The sequence below is a fragment of the Haematobia irritans genome, chromosome 3, assembly GCF_050003625.1.
Source record: "Haematobia irritans isolate KBUSLIRL chromosome 3, ASM5000362v1, whole genome shotgun sequence".
Classification (NCBI taxonomy): Eukaryota; Metazoa; Arthropoda; class Insecta; order Diptera; family Muscidae; genus Haematobia; species Haematobia irritans.
In genome coordinates this window covers 13,610,960-13,632,151 of record NC_134399.1, presented here as the reverse complement: position 1 = coordinate 13,632,151, position 21,192 = coordinate 13,610,960, and the positions used below count along the sequence as shown (strand labels likewise).

Below are 21,192 nucleotides of genomic sequence, written 5' to 3'. Positions count from 1 at the left end.
ATAAAAAAAACAATTTTGGGACCATGAGGTAAAAAACAATTATTGGAAAAAAAAAAACAAATTTCGGGGACATGTCATAGTATAATAAGATACATTTTGGGGACATGTGGAAGTCAACAATTTCGGAGACATTTTTATAAAAGGTATCATCAAACAAAATTTTCTCATTAGGCATAACTTGGAAGTCACCGTAATGTAATAGCATCGGGAACATGAGGTAAAAAACAATTATGAGAAAAAAACAAATTTCGGGGATATGTCATAGCACAGATAAAAATAAATTTGAGAACCAATAACTTTTGTTGGAAAACCAATAACAAAATTTGTTAATTTTCCTGCAACAAATTAATTTGTACTTTTAATAACCATTATTACAAAAAAGTTGTTAGCAATCGTTATCATCAGAAGGCAACAAATAATTTGTGTTCTCAATAACATAATTTGTAAGTAATTTGTTGAGCATCCAACAGTACAAAATATTTGTCGTTGAACGTTACGTTTAATCCTCAACAAATATTTTTGAATTTGAACAAAAAAATTTGTATGTGGTTTGTTGGAGTCTATCAATGCCCTGTAACAAATTTATTGGTGTATTGACAAAAAATTAAATTGAAATTGACAGAATTATTGCACCAAAATTGCCGGAACGATTTTGGAGATATTTTGTTAAGTACACACAGAGAAGGAATATGACCAAATTGATACTTTTGGACGGGGAACATGTTACATTTTTATGTCGAAAATCCTATACTCAGTTTTGTAAATGTATGACGATTTTAAATTTGAGTAGTCCAGGGTCTAGCAAGCATTTTGACAACTTTTTGTCCAGTGATATATATTCTAGTTAATTACAATTGTAATAACTCTAATCCCGATATTAAACTACCAAATTTAAAAATATAAATTTTTCACAAACATATATAAATGCTTTTCTGTATTCTCTGATGAATGAGCTCTTTGCTTGCTATCATACACGTGCATGTGCGCATACTCATTTTGTTCTAACGGTATTCTTCGCATACTTTTAGCTTTCGTACATGTTCTCAGCGATGTGCGCGTAACCAGTCATGTATTTTTGTTTTTGTTTTCATATCGATAGCAGTCAACTATTTTCGCAACAAAACAATTTGTTGAAAATTCAGAATATTTCTATTATTTCCTCTGTTAACCATCTACAAACACATTTCAACAACAAATGCCTCATATTCAATAGACAAATTTGTTGAGCATCAGCAGATTTTACATACAAATAAAGTTGTTAATATTTATTTGCAGTTATTTTTTTGTGTGAGTGTTATAAGATAAATTTTGGGGACTCGTGGAAGTCAAAAATTTCGGGGACATTTTTATGAAAGTTACAAGGAAAGTAAATTTACACATCTGGACGCCACCGTGATGTCATAATTAGCATACATTATATATGTTATAGAAAACAAGAGGTGGACAAGGAAAGGGGAAATATTGACCGATACGAACTTTCCAATCGTGCCGATTTGCTTATTTCAGTACCGTAGGTGATTTGTTAACAAATGGGGAACTCCTAATGAAAAGTCATTTAAAATTATAAATTTTCTAAACTTACACTTTGCATAAGATTTTGGGCATTGCCCACCAACATTTCTGTTGCTTCGCGATCTTCATCTGAGCCCTGGGCTCCCAACATAGTAGCTTTGACAGTCGAAAGAATCTTCAATTGCGTACCAATTGTGGGGATACGTTCACAAACTTGTAACAAATTCGTACGAATCCGACGATCAGTACATTGACGAGCCAATTCTTTGGCCAATCGGGTCACATCCTCGGATGCTTCGGCAATTTGTTTGGCAGTGGCAATCAATTCACGCTTACTGCCACGAGAATCGGATTGAACCAAGTCCGAAAGACGAGCCATTAAAATAGCCATACGCTTAGCAGCTGCAATAATTTCATTGTCTTTGGAAGACCATTGACGAACTTCTTGATGTAAACCACGGGCTGCAATCTATAATGGGGAAAAAGGTTTGTTGTATATGGTATATCAGTTTGCATGATCAGTAAACTTACCAATATAGGCTGATTAGCATGTGGCATTGTACGGAAGACACCCTCATCTTCATCATCGGTCTCTGGTGGTGGTGGACGTTGCGGTGCCAAACCTTCTCTTGGCAATGGTGGCCTGGGAGGAGCACGTTCGGCTAAAGAAAATTTCAAATAAATACTTTTCGACCTATATGATCTCATATTTCTACTTACCATTTTGATTGGACAAATGCATGGCACTGAACTCTGGAATTGGTGGTGGTGGTACAGCGGGCAATGGTGGTGCTGGCGGAGCAATAGCATTGCGTACATCCCGGACATCACCCAAAAGCTAAGAACGATAATAAAGAGGAGAATTTTTCTCAATCTCAAAGTCTCGAAATCGAGAAATATTTGATTGACATTTACTTACCCTTTGGAATGAACTCTTCCATGCATGTGCGGCTGCAGGATCATTGATATTGGTCGCCACACGCTTGGCATCACCCACCATGGCTGGCAATGAACTTTCCAAACGATTAGCAGCAGCATTCAACTTTGCCGTGTATTGAGGATCCTCGGAATTGTCAGCCTCCTGTTTGGCCACCAATAGCACCCGATTAATAAGGCGAGCAATATTCGAGGTATTGTCAACCATTTTTTGTGGTTGTTTGGCATGAATGGCATCCTCACATAGTTTGGCATACATTTGCATATTCTCTTCCGATGTCTTAATGAAATCGGCTGGATCTGTAGCTTGATCGCAAACGGTACGCATGCGTAGCACTGTGTCTGCGTATTGTTGCTTCAAATTTTGCAAATGTTCATCAGCAGCCTTGCTAGCCGGATAATTCATACGAATGCGGCCAGCGTTAATCAATTGTGGTGTCAACGAATCCACTTGTGAGGCTGAGGAAAGCAAAATTTCGGCAATTTTCTTATTACCACAAGCACCGCCAGCAGCAACCATACGCGAAGTTTTCGAAGCACGATCCGAGAAAGCTTGCAAGTTATTGGATTTTTGATTGAAATTCTGTTCACGACCTGGGGTACCTTCAGGCATCATAACAGCTTCGGTGAATTGCTTCAATGGCGTACTGACATCCATGAAATCTTGCACAATGCGATTGACGAGGGCATTCTGAACGGCGGCCTTCAATTCATGTAACTTCTGGGTAAGTTTTTTAGCTGCCTCTTTGGCTGCTGGGGTATTGCCAGCTGCTTGGCGTTTCAGGCGTTCCACCTCATCACATAATTGCATGATTTCTGCTTTCTGATGACCAGGGCAACCCTCGGCCACCTTGCGTCCCTCCTCTACAATTAAATTGACTGCCCTTTCACCCAAACCGCCATCGTTTATTTCGGGATGTTGTAGCCATTTCACTGCCTGCTCCAAACGTCCTTGAATGGTATGGGCAGTTTGTTGGACGCCAGCTTTGTTAACACCAATCACAGCATGTTGGATTTGCGATTGCAAATCTCCAAGTTTTTCCCTAATGCTGCGAGCCAAGGACTCGGCTTGTGGTGAAGTTCCCTTACCGTCCTGACGTAATTCGCACAAACTATTTGTCATCGCAGCAATTTCATCAGCAGTCCGCCGAATTGGATACGAATCCTGGGGCAAGCAACGTTCTGAAATCTCATTGGCATTTTCAATAATTTGACGCAAAGCCTTTTCGCCTACTCCACCACGCAAGGCATAAGGATTATTAAGCCAATCATTGGCCAATTCGGCCTTGGTGTTAATGGCATTGTTCAGTTTCTTCAGCACGGTCAAATTATCCAATTCACTTGTGTCTTCATCATAGGTGGTCAATTGCAGGACACGTATGATTTCTTGAATTTCATCACTCATACGTGAAGCCAAATAGTTACGATTTTCAGCGGCTTCTTCAACTCCCTTGCCTTGTTGTTCCACAATGTGTATATACACCTTCATGCTGCATATAAGAATGGGAGCAAGAATCTTCACTTGTTCCAAGCAGCGAACCAAAATTTCACTGTGCACTTGGTGGGTTAATTCTTTTTCACGGGCGCTCACCTCGCGCGAAACTTTGCTCAAACAAGGCGACAAATCTTTGAGGAACTGTACCAAATCTTCCATGGTATTTATTACCTCCGCCACAGCTAAATAATCCAAGACCCTTTTGCATTCTTGAATAATTTTACGTACTTCCGATTCATCAAAGCAGAGCAATAGCGAAGAGGTGCCTTGCAGTATACCGCGGCTTCCCTCAATTAGTTTTTTGCGGGCGGGCCCCGAATAGGGATCGGCACGCAACATATCGGAAGCTTCTTCAAGCAACTGCGAGGCAGTCTCAACGCGATTCAATGCTGAGGGCATATCTTGGCGGAGTATATTATCATCGGAACTGTTAATGGTATCGCGTCCGACTTTAACTAAATTCGTAACAGCGGCCGACACCACCTGCACGGGGCGGCTAAGATCGGGCATAGCATTGCCATCTTCGGCTTCTTCATGGAGGATAACCAAGCGAGACACCTGAAATGAAGCGGATGGCATATAGGATTAATTCGTTAAAATATATTTTTAAGATGGGTTCTTTACTGTTGCAAAGGATTATACGAAGTCTCACCCTATCTATCAGATAACTTTTTCGGATAAAGGATCTCTAATTCACTCTATTAGTGCCCTAGTAACTTTTAAGCAATTTGTCGATCTATAAAGAAAATGATTCGGAAAGATTTTTGGACAGTTCTCGATGAAGAGAGGACTGGAAATCATGGCGGATCATAGGAGAACTCAAAATGAAATTCCCACTGCATTGTCTTTATTCTTCTAAATGTTTGAGAGTAAAACTACCGATCAAAGATAGGCATATGTCATATTGCGATATCGCATTTATATATATTGTGTCGAGGGGATTATACTATGGATTTGTTTTTATTATTCACTATATTCCCTTGACAAATTTGTGTATGTCATTTTAAGTTATCCCACACTCATCAATAACCTGAAAAACCACTATATGATGGATGTCATATAAACTAAATTCATAAAAATAGAACATCGAAAAAAATAGTCTATTTTTGGATCAAAAGTAGAAATTGGCAGATGATCAAAAATATAAATAAGAAGCGCCAAGTAGAGTGGATAGAAAATGAACAAGAAATATTTATTATAAAATTTGGACAAAATTTTCTATAGAAATAAAATTCTGAAAAATTTGTCAATAGAAATAAAATTTTAACAAAATTTTCTATAAAAATAAAATTTTGACATTTTCTATAGAAATAAAATTTGAACAAAATTTTCTATAGAAATAAAATTTGAACAAAATTTTCTATAAAAATAAAATTTTGACAACATTTTCTATAGAAATAAAATTTGAACAAAATTTTCTATAGAAATAAAATTTGAACAAAATTTTCAATAGAAATAAATAAAATTTTGACAAAATTTTCTATAGAAATAAAATTTTGATAAAATTTTCTATAGAAATAAAATTTCAGCTTAAAAACCATTTCGTTGACTAAACTACAAGAATAGCTTAGCCAACAGAGGAAAAGAATGTTTGTCAAATTTATTTGGGCCCTATAGACTGCAAGATGGTTGGATGGACGCACGTTTCGGAATTACCATATTCCTCATCAGCATCATCTACTTGCAGCAAAACTATCAACCAACCAACTGCACTCAAATCGATGATTTGACAGTGGAAAAGGAAAAGAGAAATGTACAGATTTCAGATTGTGGTTCACTTTGGGTTTAGTGAATTTTCTATAGAAATACAATTTTTCTATAGAAATAAAATTTTGGTTAATTTTTTTTATAGAAATAAAATTTTGAGAAAATTTTCTGTAAAAATAAAATTTTGACAAAATTTTCTATAGACAAAATTTTCTATAAACATAAAATTTTGACAAAATTTTCTGTAGAAATAAAATTTTGACAAAATTTTCTGTAGAAATAAAATTTTGACAAAATTTTCTATAGACATAAAATTTTGACAAAATTTTCTATAGAAATAAAATTTTGAGAAAATTTTCTATAGAAATAAAATTTTGACAAAATTTTCTATAGAAATAAAATTTTGACAAAATTTTCTATAGAAATAAAATTTTGACAAAATTTTCTATAGAAATAAAATATTGACAACATTTTCTATAGAAATAAAATTTTAACAAAATTTTCTGTATAAATAAGATATTGACAAAATTTTCTATAAAAATAAAATTTTGACAAAATTTTCTATAGAAATAAAATTTTGAAAAAATTTTCTATAGAAATAAAATTTTGACAAAATTTTCTATAGAAATAAAATTTTGACAACATTTTCTATAGAAATAAAATTTTAACAAAATTTTATATAGAAATAAAATTTTGACGAAATTTTCTATAGAAATAAAATTTGAACAAAATTTCTATAGGAATAAAATTTGAACAAAATTTTCTACAGAAATAAAATGTGGACAAAATTTTCTATAGAAATAAAATTTTGACAAAAATTTTTATAGAAATAAAATTTTGGCAAAATTTTCTATAGAAATAAAATTTTAACAAAATTGTCTATAGAAATAAAATTTGGACAAATTTTTGACAAAAGTTTCTATAGAAATAAAATTGTAACAAAATTTTCTGTAGAAATAAAATTAAAAAAAAATCTATGAGTACCGGTTACTTAGCCCTAATTAGCTAAACCCATAGCATGTGAAATATTTATATTGTCAAATTCCGTTTCTAAAGCTAACTATGATTTTATTTATATTTTATTTGTGCGAAAAATTAAAAATTGTGTATTAGAGTGTCATTGCTATAAACTAACTAGAAATTAACCCATTTTCACTAATTATCGATAACATAGTATTCGTAAAATAGACAACTACCCACTGTTATCCACCTACAAAGTACTACAATGTCATAGGGAACTACTTTTGAATGGAATTGTATGAAGAAAATCATATTTAAATGTTCTGTCATAAAGATCAAGAAAACATATCATGGCACACATATGGGGATTTTTTAGCTCATTTCATTTGAACAACGAAAGGTGGGCGGTCATATGTTTATCTTACTCGGATATAGGTAGTGTTGGTAGTGTCAGTTCAAAATTGTTCTAGTAAATCAGTTGAATGATGGCATTAGTCATCCATAGGGGAACACAAAAAAATAATATTTTCAACATGTTTACGTTTTTTTTTTGTTCAAACTGAAAATACATAACGACAAAATAAATGCCGTGAAGGAAAATTTGAAAACGAAAAAGTGATTGAAAAACATCGAAAAAGACATAAAATTCATTTTTTTGGTGTGTGAAAAATTACAAAAGTTTTCAACGTTAGTTATGGCATTTTCGGTGGCCTTTTGAAATTGATTGCTTGCCATGAAAATTTAATTATGTATAATATGTGAGAAAAAAATAGAACTTGTGTTTCCATACATGGGAAATCATCATAAATTCTCCTTTCCAACACATAAACGAACAAAGTTTTTTTTTTTAATTTATCCAGCAATTGATTAATATAATACTAACCTATATGATTATGTATTGTAATTTTAAATTTTTAATTTTGTGTGATTGATATTTACAATTTCCCGATTTGCTACTTGCTATTACCAGAGTTCTTACTATTCTGGAAAATGACCAGGATTGTATGTTACCTGGGTTTTTATTGGAAGTTTAAGGTGATGATTCTAAATTTTACCACCTTGGTTGACGATGATTTTAAAAATTTTATTTCCATAGAAAATTTTCTCAAAATTTTAATTCCATAGAAAATATTGTCAACATTTTATTTCCATAGAAAATTTTGTCAAAATTTTATTTCTGTAGAAAATTTTGTCAAAATTTTATTTCGATAGAAAATTTTGTCAACATTTTATTTCTATAGAAAATTTTGTCAACATTTTATTTCTATAGAAAATTTTGTCAAAATTTTATTTCTATAAAAAGTTTTGTCAAAATTTTATTTCTATAGAAAATTTTGTCAACATTTTATTTCTATAGAAAATTTTGTCAACATTTTATTTCTATAGAAAATTTTGTCAAAATTTTAATTCTATAGAAAATTTTGTCAAAGTTTTTTTATAGAGACTTTTGTCAACATTTTATTTGTATAAAAAAAATTGTCAAAATTTTACTTCCATAGAAACTTTTATCAACATTTTATTTGTATAAAAAAAATTTTCAAAATTTTATTTCTATAGAAACTTTTATCAACATTTTATTTCTATAGAAAATTTTGTCCAAATTTTCGTTCCATAGAAAATTTTGTCAAAATTTTATTTCTATAGAAAATATTGTCAAAATTATATTTCTATAGAGAATTTTGTCAAAATTGTATTTCTATAGAAAATTTTGTCAATATCTTATTTCTAAAGAAAATTTTGTCAAAATTTTATTTCTATAGAAAATTTTGTCAAAATTTTATTTCAATAGAAAATTTTGTCAAAATTTTATTTCTATAGAAAATTTTGCCAAAATTTTATTTCTATAGAAAATTTTGTCAAAATTTTATTTCTATAGAAAATTTTGTCAAAATTTTATTTCTATAGAAACTTTTATCAACATTTTATTTCTATAGAAAATTTTGTCTAAATTTTCGTTCTATAGAAAATTTTCTCAAAATTTTATTTCTATAGAAAATTTTGTCAAAATTTTATTTCTATAGAAAATTTTGTCAAAATTTTATTTCTATAGAAAATTTTGTCAAAATTATATTTCTATAGAGAATTTTGTCAAAATTGTATTTCTATAGAAAATTTTGTCAATATCTTATTTCTAAAAAAAATTTTGTCAAAATTTTATTTCAATAGAAAATTTTGTCAAAATTTTATTTCTATAGAAAATTTTGCCAAAATTTTATTTCTATAGAAAATTTTGTCAAAATTTTATTTCTATAGAAAATTTTGTCAAAATTTTATTTCTATAGAAAATTTTGTCAACATTTTATTTCTACAGAAAATTTTGTCAACATTTTATTTCTATAGAAAATTTTGTCAAAATTTTAATTCTATAGAAAATTTTGTCAAAGTTTTTTTCTATAGAGACTTTTGTCAACATTTTATTTGTATAAAAAAAAATTGTCAAAATTTTATTTCCATAGAAACTTTTATCAACATTTTATTTGTATAAAAAAATTGTCAAAATTTTATTTCTATAGAAACTTTTATCAACATTTTATTTCTATAGAAAATTTTGTCTAAATTTTCGTTCTATAGAAAATTTTCTCAAAATTTTATTTCTATAGAAAATTTTGTCAAAATTTTATTTCTATAGAAAATTTTGTCAAAATTATATTTCTATAGAGAATTTTGTCAAAATTGTATTTCTATAGAAAATTTTGTCAATATCTTATTTCTACAGGAAATTTTGTCAAAATTTTATTTCTATAGAAAATTTTGTCAAAATTTTATTTCAATAGAAAATTTTGTCAAAATTTTATTTCTATAGAAAATTTTGTCAAAATTTTATTTTTATAGCAAATTTTGTCAAAATTGTATTTCTATAGAAAAAATTGTATTTAAACAATTATCTGAGTTTCGTAGTGGTTTCCCGACACTATCTTGTATCACGTGCTGTAAATGAAATGGAATTTCGATATTTACATCCACCTTCCATAATTAGAGATCAAAATTGCCCACATAGCGGCAGCATTTAACGATTTTTAATACGCTTTTATTTCTATTGTTAATTTCTACATCAATTATTTGTTGGTTCGTTTTTTTTTCGATTTCAGCTCACCTGAGCAGGTGTTAATGATATGGCAAGATCAATGTCATATTGACCTACGCATTTACCCCTCCGTTAGCTTACAGCTTGGCTTTATGACGTTATTTTTTGTTCCCCCTACAGCCGAACAATAAGAATGCCGGGAAGTAAGTCCAAATGCTAGTCTGTCACACTCCATTACTATCAAAACCTAGGTTATGGTAATGACATTCATTCATGTTTTATTTTTTTTTTGGGAGAATACAACCGAGTGTAGGAGTAGGCTTTTATTTTCAGTTGAGTAGAGTGATTTTACGCTTGATTTTTTGAAATGCAAATTAAATGTGTGATTTTGGTGATACTCTAGCGTTTATACACTTGTTGGTTTATTTTTTACCGGTTGTTGAAATTATCTCACAATGTTCTGCTAATTTTTTTTATTTAGTTGTCAGTGGTGTTGAGGCTTCCTATTTTGGATATGAATACAAGAAGGTGTTTGGTACTTTGTTTTTTTTTTGCTTTTGTTGTTATTGTTTTTTGTTTTTAATGAAACAGATGTTGTGCGGAAAACTGAATAAAATAGTCCAAGTATGAATTAACTCTTCTATTAATAGCCGTATTCGATAATGAAATTAATTCATTAACTCATGGAATCATACGGATCACATAATGTGAGAGCAAACAGTCATGCTTGGTCAATTTTTAGCAATATATTAATTTAGTACATTGATTTGGGTAGTGATGCAAAGTCATAGGATGTGTGTACATTTCAGAAAATCGAGGGAGATGCTAGTTGCTAACCATAGGGGAAATGTATTTCCGATTCAGCTGAAATACTTGTATCTAACAAGGTGAAATATCTAGAAATAACCAAAAGGAACTGAATTGGAACCACGGTTGCCACAGTTCTACCAAAAATTGTAGATTTTTTTCTGTTTGGTAGATTAGTAGAACTCTTGATGTTGCCACAGTTGGTAGAATTCTACCAAAAATGGTACATTTTTTACTGTTTGGTAGATTGGTAGAATCCTTGATGTTTCTATAGAAATAAAATTTTGACAACATTTTCTAAAGAAATAAAATTTTGAAAAAAATGTGTCTATAGAAATAAAATTAAAAAAAAAATCTATAGAAATAATATTTTGATAAAATTTTCTATAGAAATAACATTTTGACAAAATTTTCCATAGAAATAAAATTTTGACAAAATTTTTTATAGAAATAAATTTTTTTCTATAGAATTTTGATAAAATTTTCTACGCTCAAAAAAAAGTGAACTCTCTATTTCACTAAAGCCAATTTAACTTTCGTTTAGTTCATGAAATTATTATGTTTGGAGAAAGTGTCCTCTACTCTAATAATTTTTTGTGTACGTTAGTGAAATTAACTAAAACCGAGGAAAAAAATATACACAAATGAAGGATAAAGATTAACTAAATTCGTGTCTTCCACCAAATAGTTCAATATTTCTTTAAATTTGTAAATTTTACTACAAATACGTTCATCATGAACTTCGTATGTCACTAAAGACATTTTTGCAATTTTGAACTCTAATTTTTTCCTTCAAACTACAAAATTTTCTTTAACAAGTGAAAAAACTTAATTATGTCTAATAAATTTTCTTGAATTTGTCGAAAAATATTTACTTATTTCTATGACATCGGCGTGATGCCAGCGTTTGTTATACTGTTTAGTTAAAATTTTCTAGTTAAAATTTTAGTCAAAATTTTCTAAAATTAACCGAAATTTTTCTTCCTGGTGGGTTCACTGTTTATTCAGTGTATAGAAACAAAAATTTTTTCAAAATTTTTTATAGAAATAAAATTTTGACAAATTTTTCTACAGAAATAAAATTTTAACAAAATTTTCTATAGAAAAAAAAATTTGTTCAATAGAAATAAAAATTTTCAATAGATAAAAATTTTGACAAAAAGTTTCTATAGAAATAAAATTTTTACCAAAATTTTATATAGAAATACAATTTTGATGAAATTTTCTATAGAAATAAAATTTTTACAAAAAGTTTCTATAGAAATAAAATTTTTACCAAAATTTTCTATAAAAATAAAATTTTGACAAAATTTTCTATAGAAATAAAATTTTGACAAAATTTTCTATTGAAATAAAATTTTGAGAAAATTTTCTATAGAAATAAAATTTGGACAAAATTTTCAATAGAAATTAAAATTTTTACCAAAATTTTCTATAGAAATAACATTTTACAACAATTTTCTATTAAAATAAAATTTTTACCAAAATTTTCTATAGAAATACAATTTTGACAAAATTTTCCATAGAAATAAAATGTTGGCACAATTTTCTATAGAAATACAATTTTGATAAAATTTTCTATAGAAATACAATTTTGACAAAATTTTCTATAAAAATAAAATTTTGACAAAATTTTCTATAGAAAAAAATTGTGAAAAAAATTTCTATAGATATAAAATTTGGACAAAATTTTCTATTGAAATAAAATTTTGAGAAAATTTTCTATAGAAATAAAATTTGGAAAATTTTCAATAGAAATTAAAATGTTTACCAAAATTTTCTATAGAAATACAATTTTGACAAAATTTCCCATAGAAATAAAATGTTGACACAATTTTCTATAACAATTTTGACAAAATTTTCCATAGAAATAAAATGTTGACACAATTTTCTATAGAAATACAATTTTGACAAAATTTTCTATAGAAAAAAATTTTGACAAAATTTTCTATAGAAATACAATTTTGACAAAATTTTCTGTAGGAATAAAATTTTGACAAAATTTTCTATAGAAATAATTTTTTTACAAAATTTGCTATAGAAATAAAATTTTGACAGAATTTGCTATTTATAGAAATAAAATTTTGACAAAATTTTCTATAGAAATAAATTTTGACAAAATTTTCTATATAAATAAAATTTGGACAAAATCTTCCATAGAAATGAAATTTGGACAAAATTTTCTATAGAAATAAAATGTTGACACAATTTTCCATAGAAATACGATTTTGACAAATTTAAAATAAGATTTTAGGTAAAATATTCTTCAAATTTTGGTAGTTTAGGACATATGAGCAAAATAAATTTTTCATATCAAAAAAAATTAGAATTTTTCGGGATTCAGGTGGAAATTTCTAGAGGAGCATAGTTTAGAAGATATGACCAAATGTTTGTCAATTTAATCATTAATCCGTTAATGAAAATATGGAACATCAAAAATTCAAAATGATGCAATTTTTTACCTTTCTAGGATCCATTCATATAATCAAAAAAAAAAAAAATGGCAATACAAAGTGTGAAGAAGATTCACTACCCCATAATAAAGTGGCTGGTCCAAAACACTCATACACACACACATAGATAAACTCATTTTAGCAGTCTCCTTTTATAAATGATCGCAACATTGGTTTTGGCCACACATATGAATGAATTATGTTGGCAACATAAATTAGAAAAGACAGGGGCACGACTACCATCTTGTACAAGATTAAACATTATCCCAATTATGATTCAATCATCATTAATCAGATAAACCTTTGCCAAATAAACTAGGGATGGATCAGAACAAAATAAATTATTTGCTCTAATTGTTATGGGCACTAGAAATTTGAAAAATTAGAGCTCGTGTCAAATTTTAATGGCGATATTTAAAAATGGTATAAATTTTAGAGTATTTTAAACGAGCGGATAAATTATATTTCTAAGCTAATAGAATAATTGTGTTTCAGCCATAAATTTATATTAAGTTTTATATGTTAATAGTGGGAAATAAAAACAAGAGAAAAAAATAAACAAAATGACGTTGAATAATAAATTTTAACTTCGGACAGGACTTAACCACCTGTGGTCTCTAATATGAGGGGGTCAATTCAATAAGCGGAAAAGGCTGCGAACCTGCCCTTTAGAGTATATTTCCCAAGAGGGATTTGGATGGAATTGTGGATTTTCTAGGGATGATCACGAATAAAGATCGTTTAGTTTAGGAGATATGAGAAAAATAAGTTTTTCATATAAAAATGTCGATTATTTCAGGAGTGGCTGGATTTTTTTTATTATCTAGGGGTAATCACGACACGATCACATTTTGACAAAATTTTCTATAGAAATAAAATTTTGAGAAAATTTTTTTTAGGAATAAAATTTTGACAAAATTTTCTATAGAAATAAAAGTTTGACAAAATTTTCTATAGAAATAAAATTTTGAGAAAATGTTCTATAGAAATAAACTTTTGAGAAAATTTTCTATAGAAATAAAATTTTGAGAACATTTTCTATAGAAATAAAATGTTGACAAAATTTTCTATATAGAAATAAAATGTTGACAAAATTTTCTATATAGAAATAAAATTTTCACAAAATTTTATATAGAAATAAAATTTTGATAAAATTTTCCATAGAACAAAAATTTTGACAAAATTTTCTATAGAACAAAAATTTTGACAAAATTTTCTATAGAACTAACATTTTAACAAAATTTTCTATAGAACTAAAATTTTGACAAAATTTTCAATAGAAATATAATTTTGATAAAATCTTCAAAAAATTTTGGTAGAATAATTTTGGCACCAGTAGCAAAACAAGTTTTTCATATAAAAATGTGGAATATTTCATTATTTAGGTAGAGTTTTGGATTTTCTAGAGGTGATCACAAATTAAGCTCCCTTTCCCTCTTGGACGCATAGTTTAGGAGATATGAGTAAAAGAAGTTTTTCATATAAAAATTTCGAATTTTTTGGGATTTGGGTGGGAATTTTGATTTTCTGTTTGTGGTAAAAAAATGTAAAAGTGTAAACCAAACTAATAAAAAACCAAAAGTTGTGGCAAATATATTTTTTCTAAATAATGTATTTCCTATTAATGACTTGTCTAGTCCCTTGGAGATTCATTATAGGGGAGTTAGATTGTATTGTTTTTGTGTTTTTTACTTACCTGCTGTGCTACAGGATCTAAAATGCTCTCTATAGTTTTTGTGTGAAATACTGGCATTTTCCTCTAGAGAAAGGAACACAACCGACAATTAATAGTTGTTTTGTTTTAATATTCTTAAATTATTTAAATATTGGTGATAGAGATGGGTAATTTTAATTGGTGTATATTTTTGGGGGCGTAAATTTAACACAGTCTTCGTAGTCAACAAAAAATTTTTCCTGAAAAGAAGAAGAATATATAATAAGAATAAATTAATTTTTTTTTACATTCAAATATTTCTATTTATAGTTTTTATTAATAATAAATTAATTTAAGCCGATAGATTAAGATTAAGACTAGTTGCTTATTTTGTTATACATTTATTATAATTTTAATAAAGATTTTAATAAATAAATAAAAATAATAAATTAATGTGTGTTCAAGTTCGAGGTCTTTAGATAAAAAATGTATTTATTTTTTCAAATATTTAGCTATTGCTATATTGAATGGCTTCTATATACTAAATATAGAAGCCATTCAATATAGCAATAAATCTACTAAACTCATCCACTATATGTATTGTAATCTAATATGTTAATATTTTGTTTGGTTTTTGTCTTCTTTGTTTTTGCTATATATTTTTTATCCAATATACAATATTTAAATTTTTTATTGTTTGGTTTTCTTTTTTGCTTTATATATAATTTTTATCCCCTTTGAGGGTACATTAATATATTTGCTATAATACTACATTATTAAAATTATTTAAAATTATTGTTGCTATTATTCGGTTTTGTTGCATCATCGTCGCCGTGTTATTATTATTATTGTTTTTTTCTTTATTTATTTTCTAATATTTTTTGTTAATAATCTTGCTTTTTATTTATTTCAAAAATTATCTCACATGAATTGTTTGTTTAATATTTTTCCCCCTTTTGATCTTGCTCTTTCTCTCTTTTAGCAGACTTGGTTATTCGAGTTTATGACACAATACAAGGTGAGAGAAAAAATATCGGTCTATGATGATTGCGGTTTGCTCTATCTCCCTCTATCTCTTAACCCACAATTGTTTAAACATTTGTTTATAAGGTATTGTTGTCATTTTCTTTTAGCCATTCTTGCTGGTGTGTGATGCAGTTCACTTTTCATATATTTAAAAATTATGTCAGCGGCAAGTTTTTGTTTGTTTTGCAAATTTCATTAAGTTGAAATTTTTGTTCGACAGTTCATTAATTTTGGTGGGTGCAATCAAATTGAATTGAAATTTCGAATAGCTGATAATATCATACCCTTCACAAAGGCTGGAAAAGTATAATACAGTTTTATATGCCCTAAATTTGTTTGGGCTGAATATTAAATATCCAGATAACGAATATGATCACTCTAAACATATTTCAAGTACATAATACCACTCTTTCATGGGAACATGTAACAAAAGTTAAATCTGGAGATTGGTGTATGTGGGGGCTAGCAAAAACGTGATCCCTAAAATATCTCTAGATTTCCCATCTCAGTCAAATTGGGAGATCGGTCCATATCGGTTGCCACAGTTGGTAGAGTTCTACCAAAAATGGTAGATTTTTTACTGTTTGGTAGATTGATAGAATTCATGGTGTTTTGGTAGATTTTGCAAAATATTCCACTCCAACCGGAATTTTCCATAAAAATTAAATTTTGAGAAAATTTTCTATAGAAATGAAATTTAAAGAAATTTTTCTATAGATATAAAATTTTGACAAAGTTTTCTATAGAAATAAAATTTTGAAAACATTTCCTATAGAAATAAAATTTTGAAAAAATTCCTATAGAAAATTTCCGAAAATTTTCTGTAGAATTAATATTTTCAAAAATGTTCTATAAAAACAAAATTTTAGGAAATTTTTCTATAGAAATAAAATTTTGAGAACATTTTCTATAGAAATAAAATTTTGAGTAAATTTTCTTAAAAATAAAATTTTGAGAAAATTCTTTATAGAAATAAAATTTCGAGAAAATTTTCTTAGAAATAAAATTTTCACAACATTTAATTTTCTATAGAAAAAAAAATTGGGAAAATTTTGTGTAGAAATAAAATTTTACGAAAATTTTCTATAGAAACAAAAATTTTGTATAGAATTAAAATTTTGAAAAAGTTTTCTTTAGAAATAAAATTTTCCTATAAAAATAAAATTTTTCTATAGAAATACAATTTTTCTATTGAAAAAAAAAATTGGGAAAATTTTGTGTAGAAATAAAATTTTGGGAAAATTTTTGTATAGAATTAAAATTTTTAAAAAAATTTCTTTAGAAATAAAATTTTCCTACAAAAATAAAATTTTTCTCTAGAAATACAATTTTGCGAAAATTATTTTTTCCAAAATGTTCTATAGAAATAAATTTTGGGAAATTTTTCTATAGAAATAAAATTTTTTCAAAACTTTCTATAGAAATGAAGTTTTGACAAAATTTCTATAGAAATAAATTATTGACAAAAATTTTCTATAGAGATAAAATTGTGAGAAAATTTCCTGTAAACATAAAGTTTTTTTAAGATTTTCTATTAAAATAAAATTTTGCAAAAATTTTCTGTAGAATTAATTTTTTCCAATATGTTTTATAGAAAAAATATTTGGAAAATTTTTCTATAGAAATAAAATTTTGCGAAAATTTTCTGTACAAATAAAATTTTGAGAAAATTTTCTTTATTAGAAATAACATTTTGAGAAAATTCTTAATAGATATAAAATTTTTAGAAAATTTTCTAAAGAAATAAAATGTTTCTATAGAAATCAAAATTTTGAGAAAATTTTCTTTAGAAATAATATATTGAGAAAATTGTCAAAATAAAATTTTGACAAAATTCTCTATAGAAATAAAATTTCGACAAAATTTTCTACAGAAATAAAATTTTGAAAAAATTTGTATAGAAATCAAAATTTTGAGAAAATTTTGTTTTAGAAATAAAATATTGAGAAATAATATTTTGACCAAATTTTCAATAGAAATAAAAATTTGGCAAAATTTTCACAAAATTTTCTATAGGAATAAAATGTTGACAAAATTTTCTATAAAAAAAATGTTGACAAAATTTTCTATTGAAATACAATTTTGACAAAACTTTGTATAGAAATAAAATTTTGAGTAAATTTTCTATTGAAATGTTGAGAAAATTTTCTATTGAAAAAAAATTCATAAAATTTTCTATAGAATTAATTTTTTCCAAAGTGTTCTATAGAAATAAATTTTGAAAAAATTTCCTGTAGAAATAAAATTTTGAGAAAATTCCCTATAAAAATATTTTTTTTATAGACATACAATAAAATTTTATTCCAAAATGTTCTATAAAAAATAAATATTGGGAAATTTTCTATAGAAATAATATTTTGAGAAAATATTTCTATAGAAATAAAATTTTTAGAAGATTTTCTATAGAAATAAAATTTTAAGTAAATTTTATATAGAAATAAAATTTTGAGAAATTTTTCTTTAGAAATAAAATTTGGAGAAAATTTTCTTTAGAAATAAAATTTTGAGAAAATTTCCTATAGAAATAACATTTTGAGAAAATATTCTAAAAATATAAAATTTTGACAAAAATTTGACGAAAAACTTTGAAATTAGAGTTTTTTTTATATTTTGTCAGATTATTTTTGGCACGAGTGGCAAAAAATTCCAAATGTCACATGGGTCTTTATGAACTAAAATACTTCTAGATTTCCAATTTCAGGCAAATCGATTGTTTTGGTTAGATGTTAAAACAGACAGATAGACGGAGAGCGTTAGATCGTCTTAGAATTTCTCTCTCACAAACAGACGGATATCCTTATATCGTCTTTCTCTCTGATTAAGAATTCGTATTTTATATAGGAAATATCTCTATGTGTTACAAATGGAATGGGCGATTAGAGCAATAGCATACATTAGCTGTGTTGCCAGTATTGGGTATTTTCATTCAAGGATGGGGACAAGTTGGGAATTTGGGGATTTCGTGGTGAATTTCTAGAAATTATGGAACTTTTGTGGGGATTTTTCGAAATATATTTAGTATAATAAATCAGGGTTAGAATAATTATGATTTACACGAAATACTTTTTTCAACTTTCTCGAAAAAACGGCTCTAAATATTGTTGCCTTCCCTGCGACAATATTTGGTGCCCGATTTGAATCATATATCTCATATTTGTAGATGTTATAAATCGACCCCCTTCAATCGATTCATTAATCGATTTCCCTCTGGATGGAGTATTTAAAATAGGGTGTCTGCAAATTACTGCGAAATAAAATCGGGGTCAGCTTCATTCTACTGCATACTACCCTTAAATATTACGATAAATTAAAGCTTCCACCGACAATCTGTCAATCAATTTACTTAACTCGTTTCTTCTATTGACACATGCTTTAATTGCTATCAATATATATTCACATATAAATTGTTGCATTTCAATATTCTCTTTTTATTGCAATCAACACTGTTTTCAATTTACACAATAATTTTTTTTTCACTTTCATGTCAAGCCGTAAAGAAACGCGCGCACACACTATTTCAACAATTTTTTGCTTGGAATTGTTTATTTACAAACGTAATTCTAAATATGGATACGATAATAATTTTCAAGGCAAAATCTACAATTTAAAGATCGAAATTGTTTTAGAATAGTGAATATGCATTAAAATGGGTCGAGACGGTGTGATGAATACAAACGTGGGTGTGGTTTCAAAATGCATTCAAAACGGAAGAAACATGGAAATGGTTTGGAAATATTTTTATGAGAATTTAACGACTTTTCTTTTTTTTTTTAAATACATACCTATACACTCAAAAAAATTATGACTTGAATCGAATTATATTGACCTTCACACAGAAAAAAGTTCATTCTTACTATTTTTGATAAGTGTATGAAGATTTTCTTCTGTTTATTCTTCATTGAAATGCATACCCACGTTTGGTTCATAAAATTTTTGAGACATACTTGGTATGAAGAAACATTCATTCGGTTGGGGAAAATTATAAAAAATATTAAAAATTATAATAAAATAAAATAAATTGTTTGCAATAAACTTAAGTTAATTTTATCATCAATTTAACAACAAACTTTTTTTCTGTTTTCGATCGATTACTGTAATATCTCTTCTATATAAATATACTATAAATAATATTCTCTATTATATTGATAACAATTTATTTCCCTAATTGTATTTTGTAAAATTTCAATTGAATGATTAATCAGTACTTTAAACCCACACATGTCGCCATAGCTTAAAAATTTCATTCATAATTCACAGTAAACCAATATTGTCTGGCTGTTTAGAAAATTGCAATTATAATTATCAAGCGTTTTTGACGTCATTTCGTGTTACCCAGAAATGTTTAACAAATTTCGTAGAAATCAAAGCACTGCGAAGAGTGGAATTAAAAGGAAGAATTGTTGATAAACAAAGCGATACGAATGGACGACTACAAATGGGCGAATGAGACTAAACACTGGCTGACTAATGTCTAATACTCAGTAGGATGAGTCATATTGTAAAGGACTTAAAAATTTTATATCTACAGAAAATTTTGCCCAAATTTTATTTCTTTAAAAAATGTTGCCCAAATTTTTATTCTATAGAAAATTTTGCCAGAATTTTATATCTATCGAAAATTTTGCCTTAATTTTAGTTCTATAGAAAATTTTGTCAAAATTTTATTTCTATAGAAAATTTTCTCAAAATTTTATTTATTTCTATAGAAAATTTTACCCAAATTTTATCTGTATAGAAAATTTTGCCCAATTTTTTTCAAATATTTGATTTCAAATTTTGCCAAAGTTTTTTTTATAGAAAATTTTGACAAATTTTATTTCTATAGAAAATTTTGTCAAAATTTTATTTCTATAGAAAATTTTGTCAACATTTTATTTCTATAGAAAATTTTTGCAATTTTTTTTTCTATAGAAAATTTTGTCAATATTTTATTTCTATAGAAAATTTTTGGAAAAATGTTATATCGACAGAAAATTTTGGCCAAATTTTATTTCTATAGACAATTTTGACAAAATTTTATTTCTATCGAAAATTTTGGCAAAATGTTATTTCTATAGAAAATTTTATCAAAATGTTATTTCTATAGAAAATTTTGCCAAAATTTTGTTTCTATAGAAAATTTTGCCAAAATTTTATTTCTATAGAAAATTTTGCCAAAATTTTATTTCTATAGAAAATTTTGTCAAAATTTTATTTCTATAAAAATTTTTGTCAACATTTTATTTCTATAGAAAATTTTGTCCAAATTTTATTTCTATAGAAAATTTTATTTCTATCGAAAATTTTGCCAACATTTTATTTTTATAGAAAATTCTATAGAAAGTTTTGCCCAAATCTTATTTCTATAGAAAATTTTGTCAAAATTTTATTTCTATAGAAAATTTTGCCAAAACTTTATTTCTATAAAAAATCTTCTTAACATTTTATTTCTATAGAAAATTTTGTCAAAATCTTATTTCTATAGAAAATTTTGCCAAAAATTTTATTTCTATAGAAAATTTTGTCAAAATTTTATTTCTACAGAAAATTTTGCCCAAATTTTATTTCTATAGCAAAGTTTGCCAAAATTTTATTTCTATAGAAAATTTTGCCCAATTTTATTTTTATAGAAAATTTT

The 21,192-nt window shown here is 26.9% G+C and overlaps 1 protein-coding gene across 1 annotated transcript in view; it reads right to left on the bottom strand.

Moving 5' to 3' along the window:
- Positions 1-21,192, bottom strand: part of Vinc (vinculin) — a 40,961-nt gene that overhangs the window by 2,236 nt on the left and 17,533 nt on the right. Inside the window, exons 2-6 of the mRNA XM_075298633.1 lie at positions 14,592-14,809; positions 2,432-4,501; positions 2,233-2,350; positions 2,044-2,174; positions 1,583-1,981 (exon numbers count right to left, since the gene is read on the bottom strand). Coding sequence (XP_075154748.1) covers positions 1,583-1,981; positions 2,044-2,174; positions 2,233-2,350; positions 2,432-4,501; positions 14,592-14,648 — 2,775 coding nt within the window. The 5' untranslated portion in view covers positions 14,649-14,809. The remainder of the gene's footprint in view (positions 1-1,582; positions 1,982-2,043; positions 2,175-2,232; positions 2,351-2,431; positions 4,502-14,591; positions 14,810-21,192) is intronic.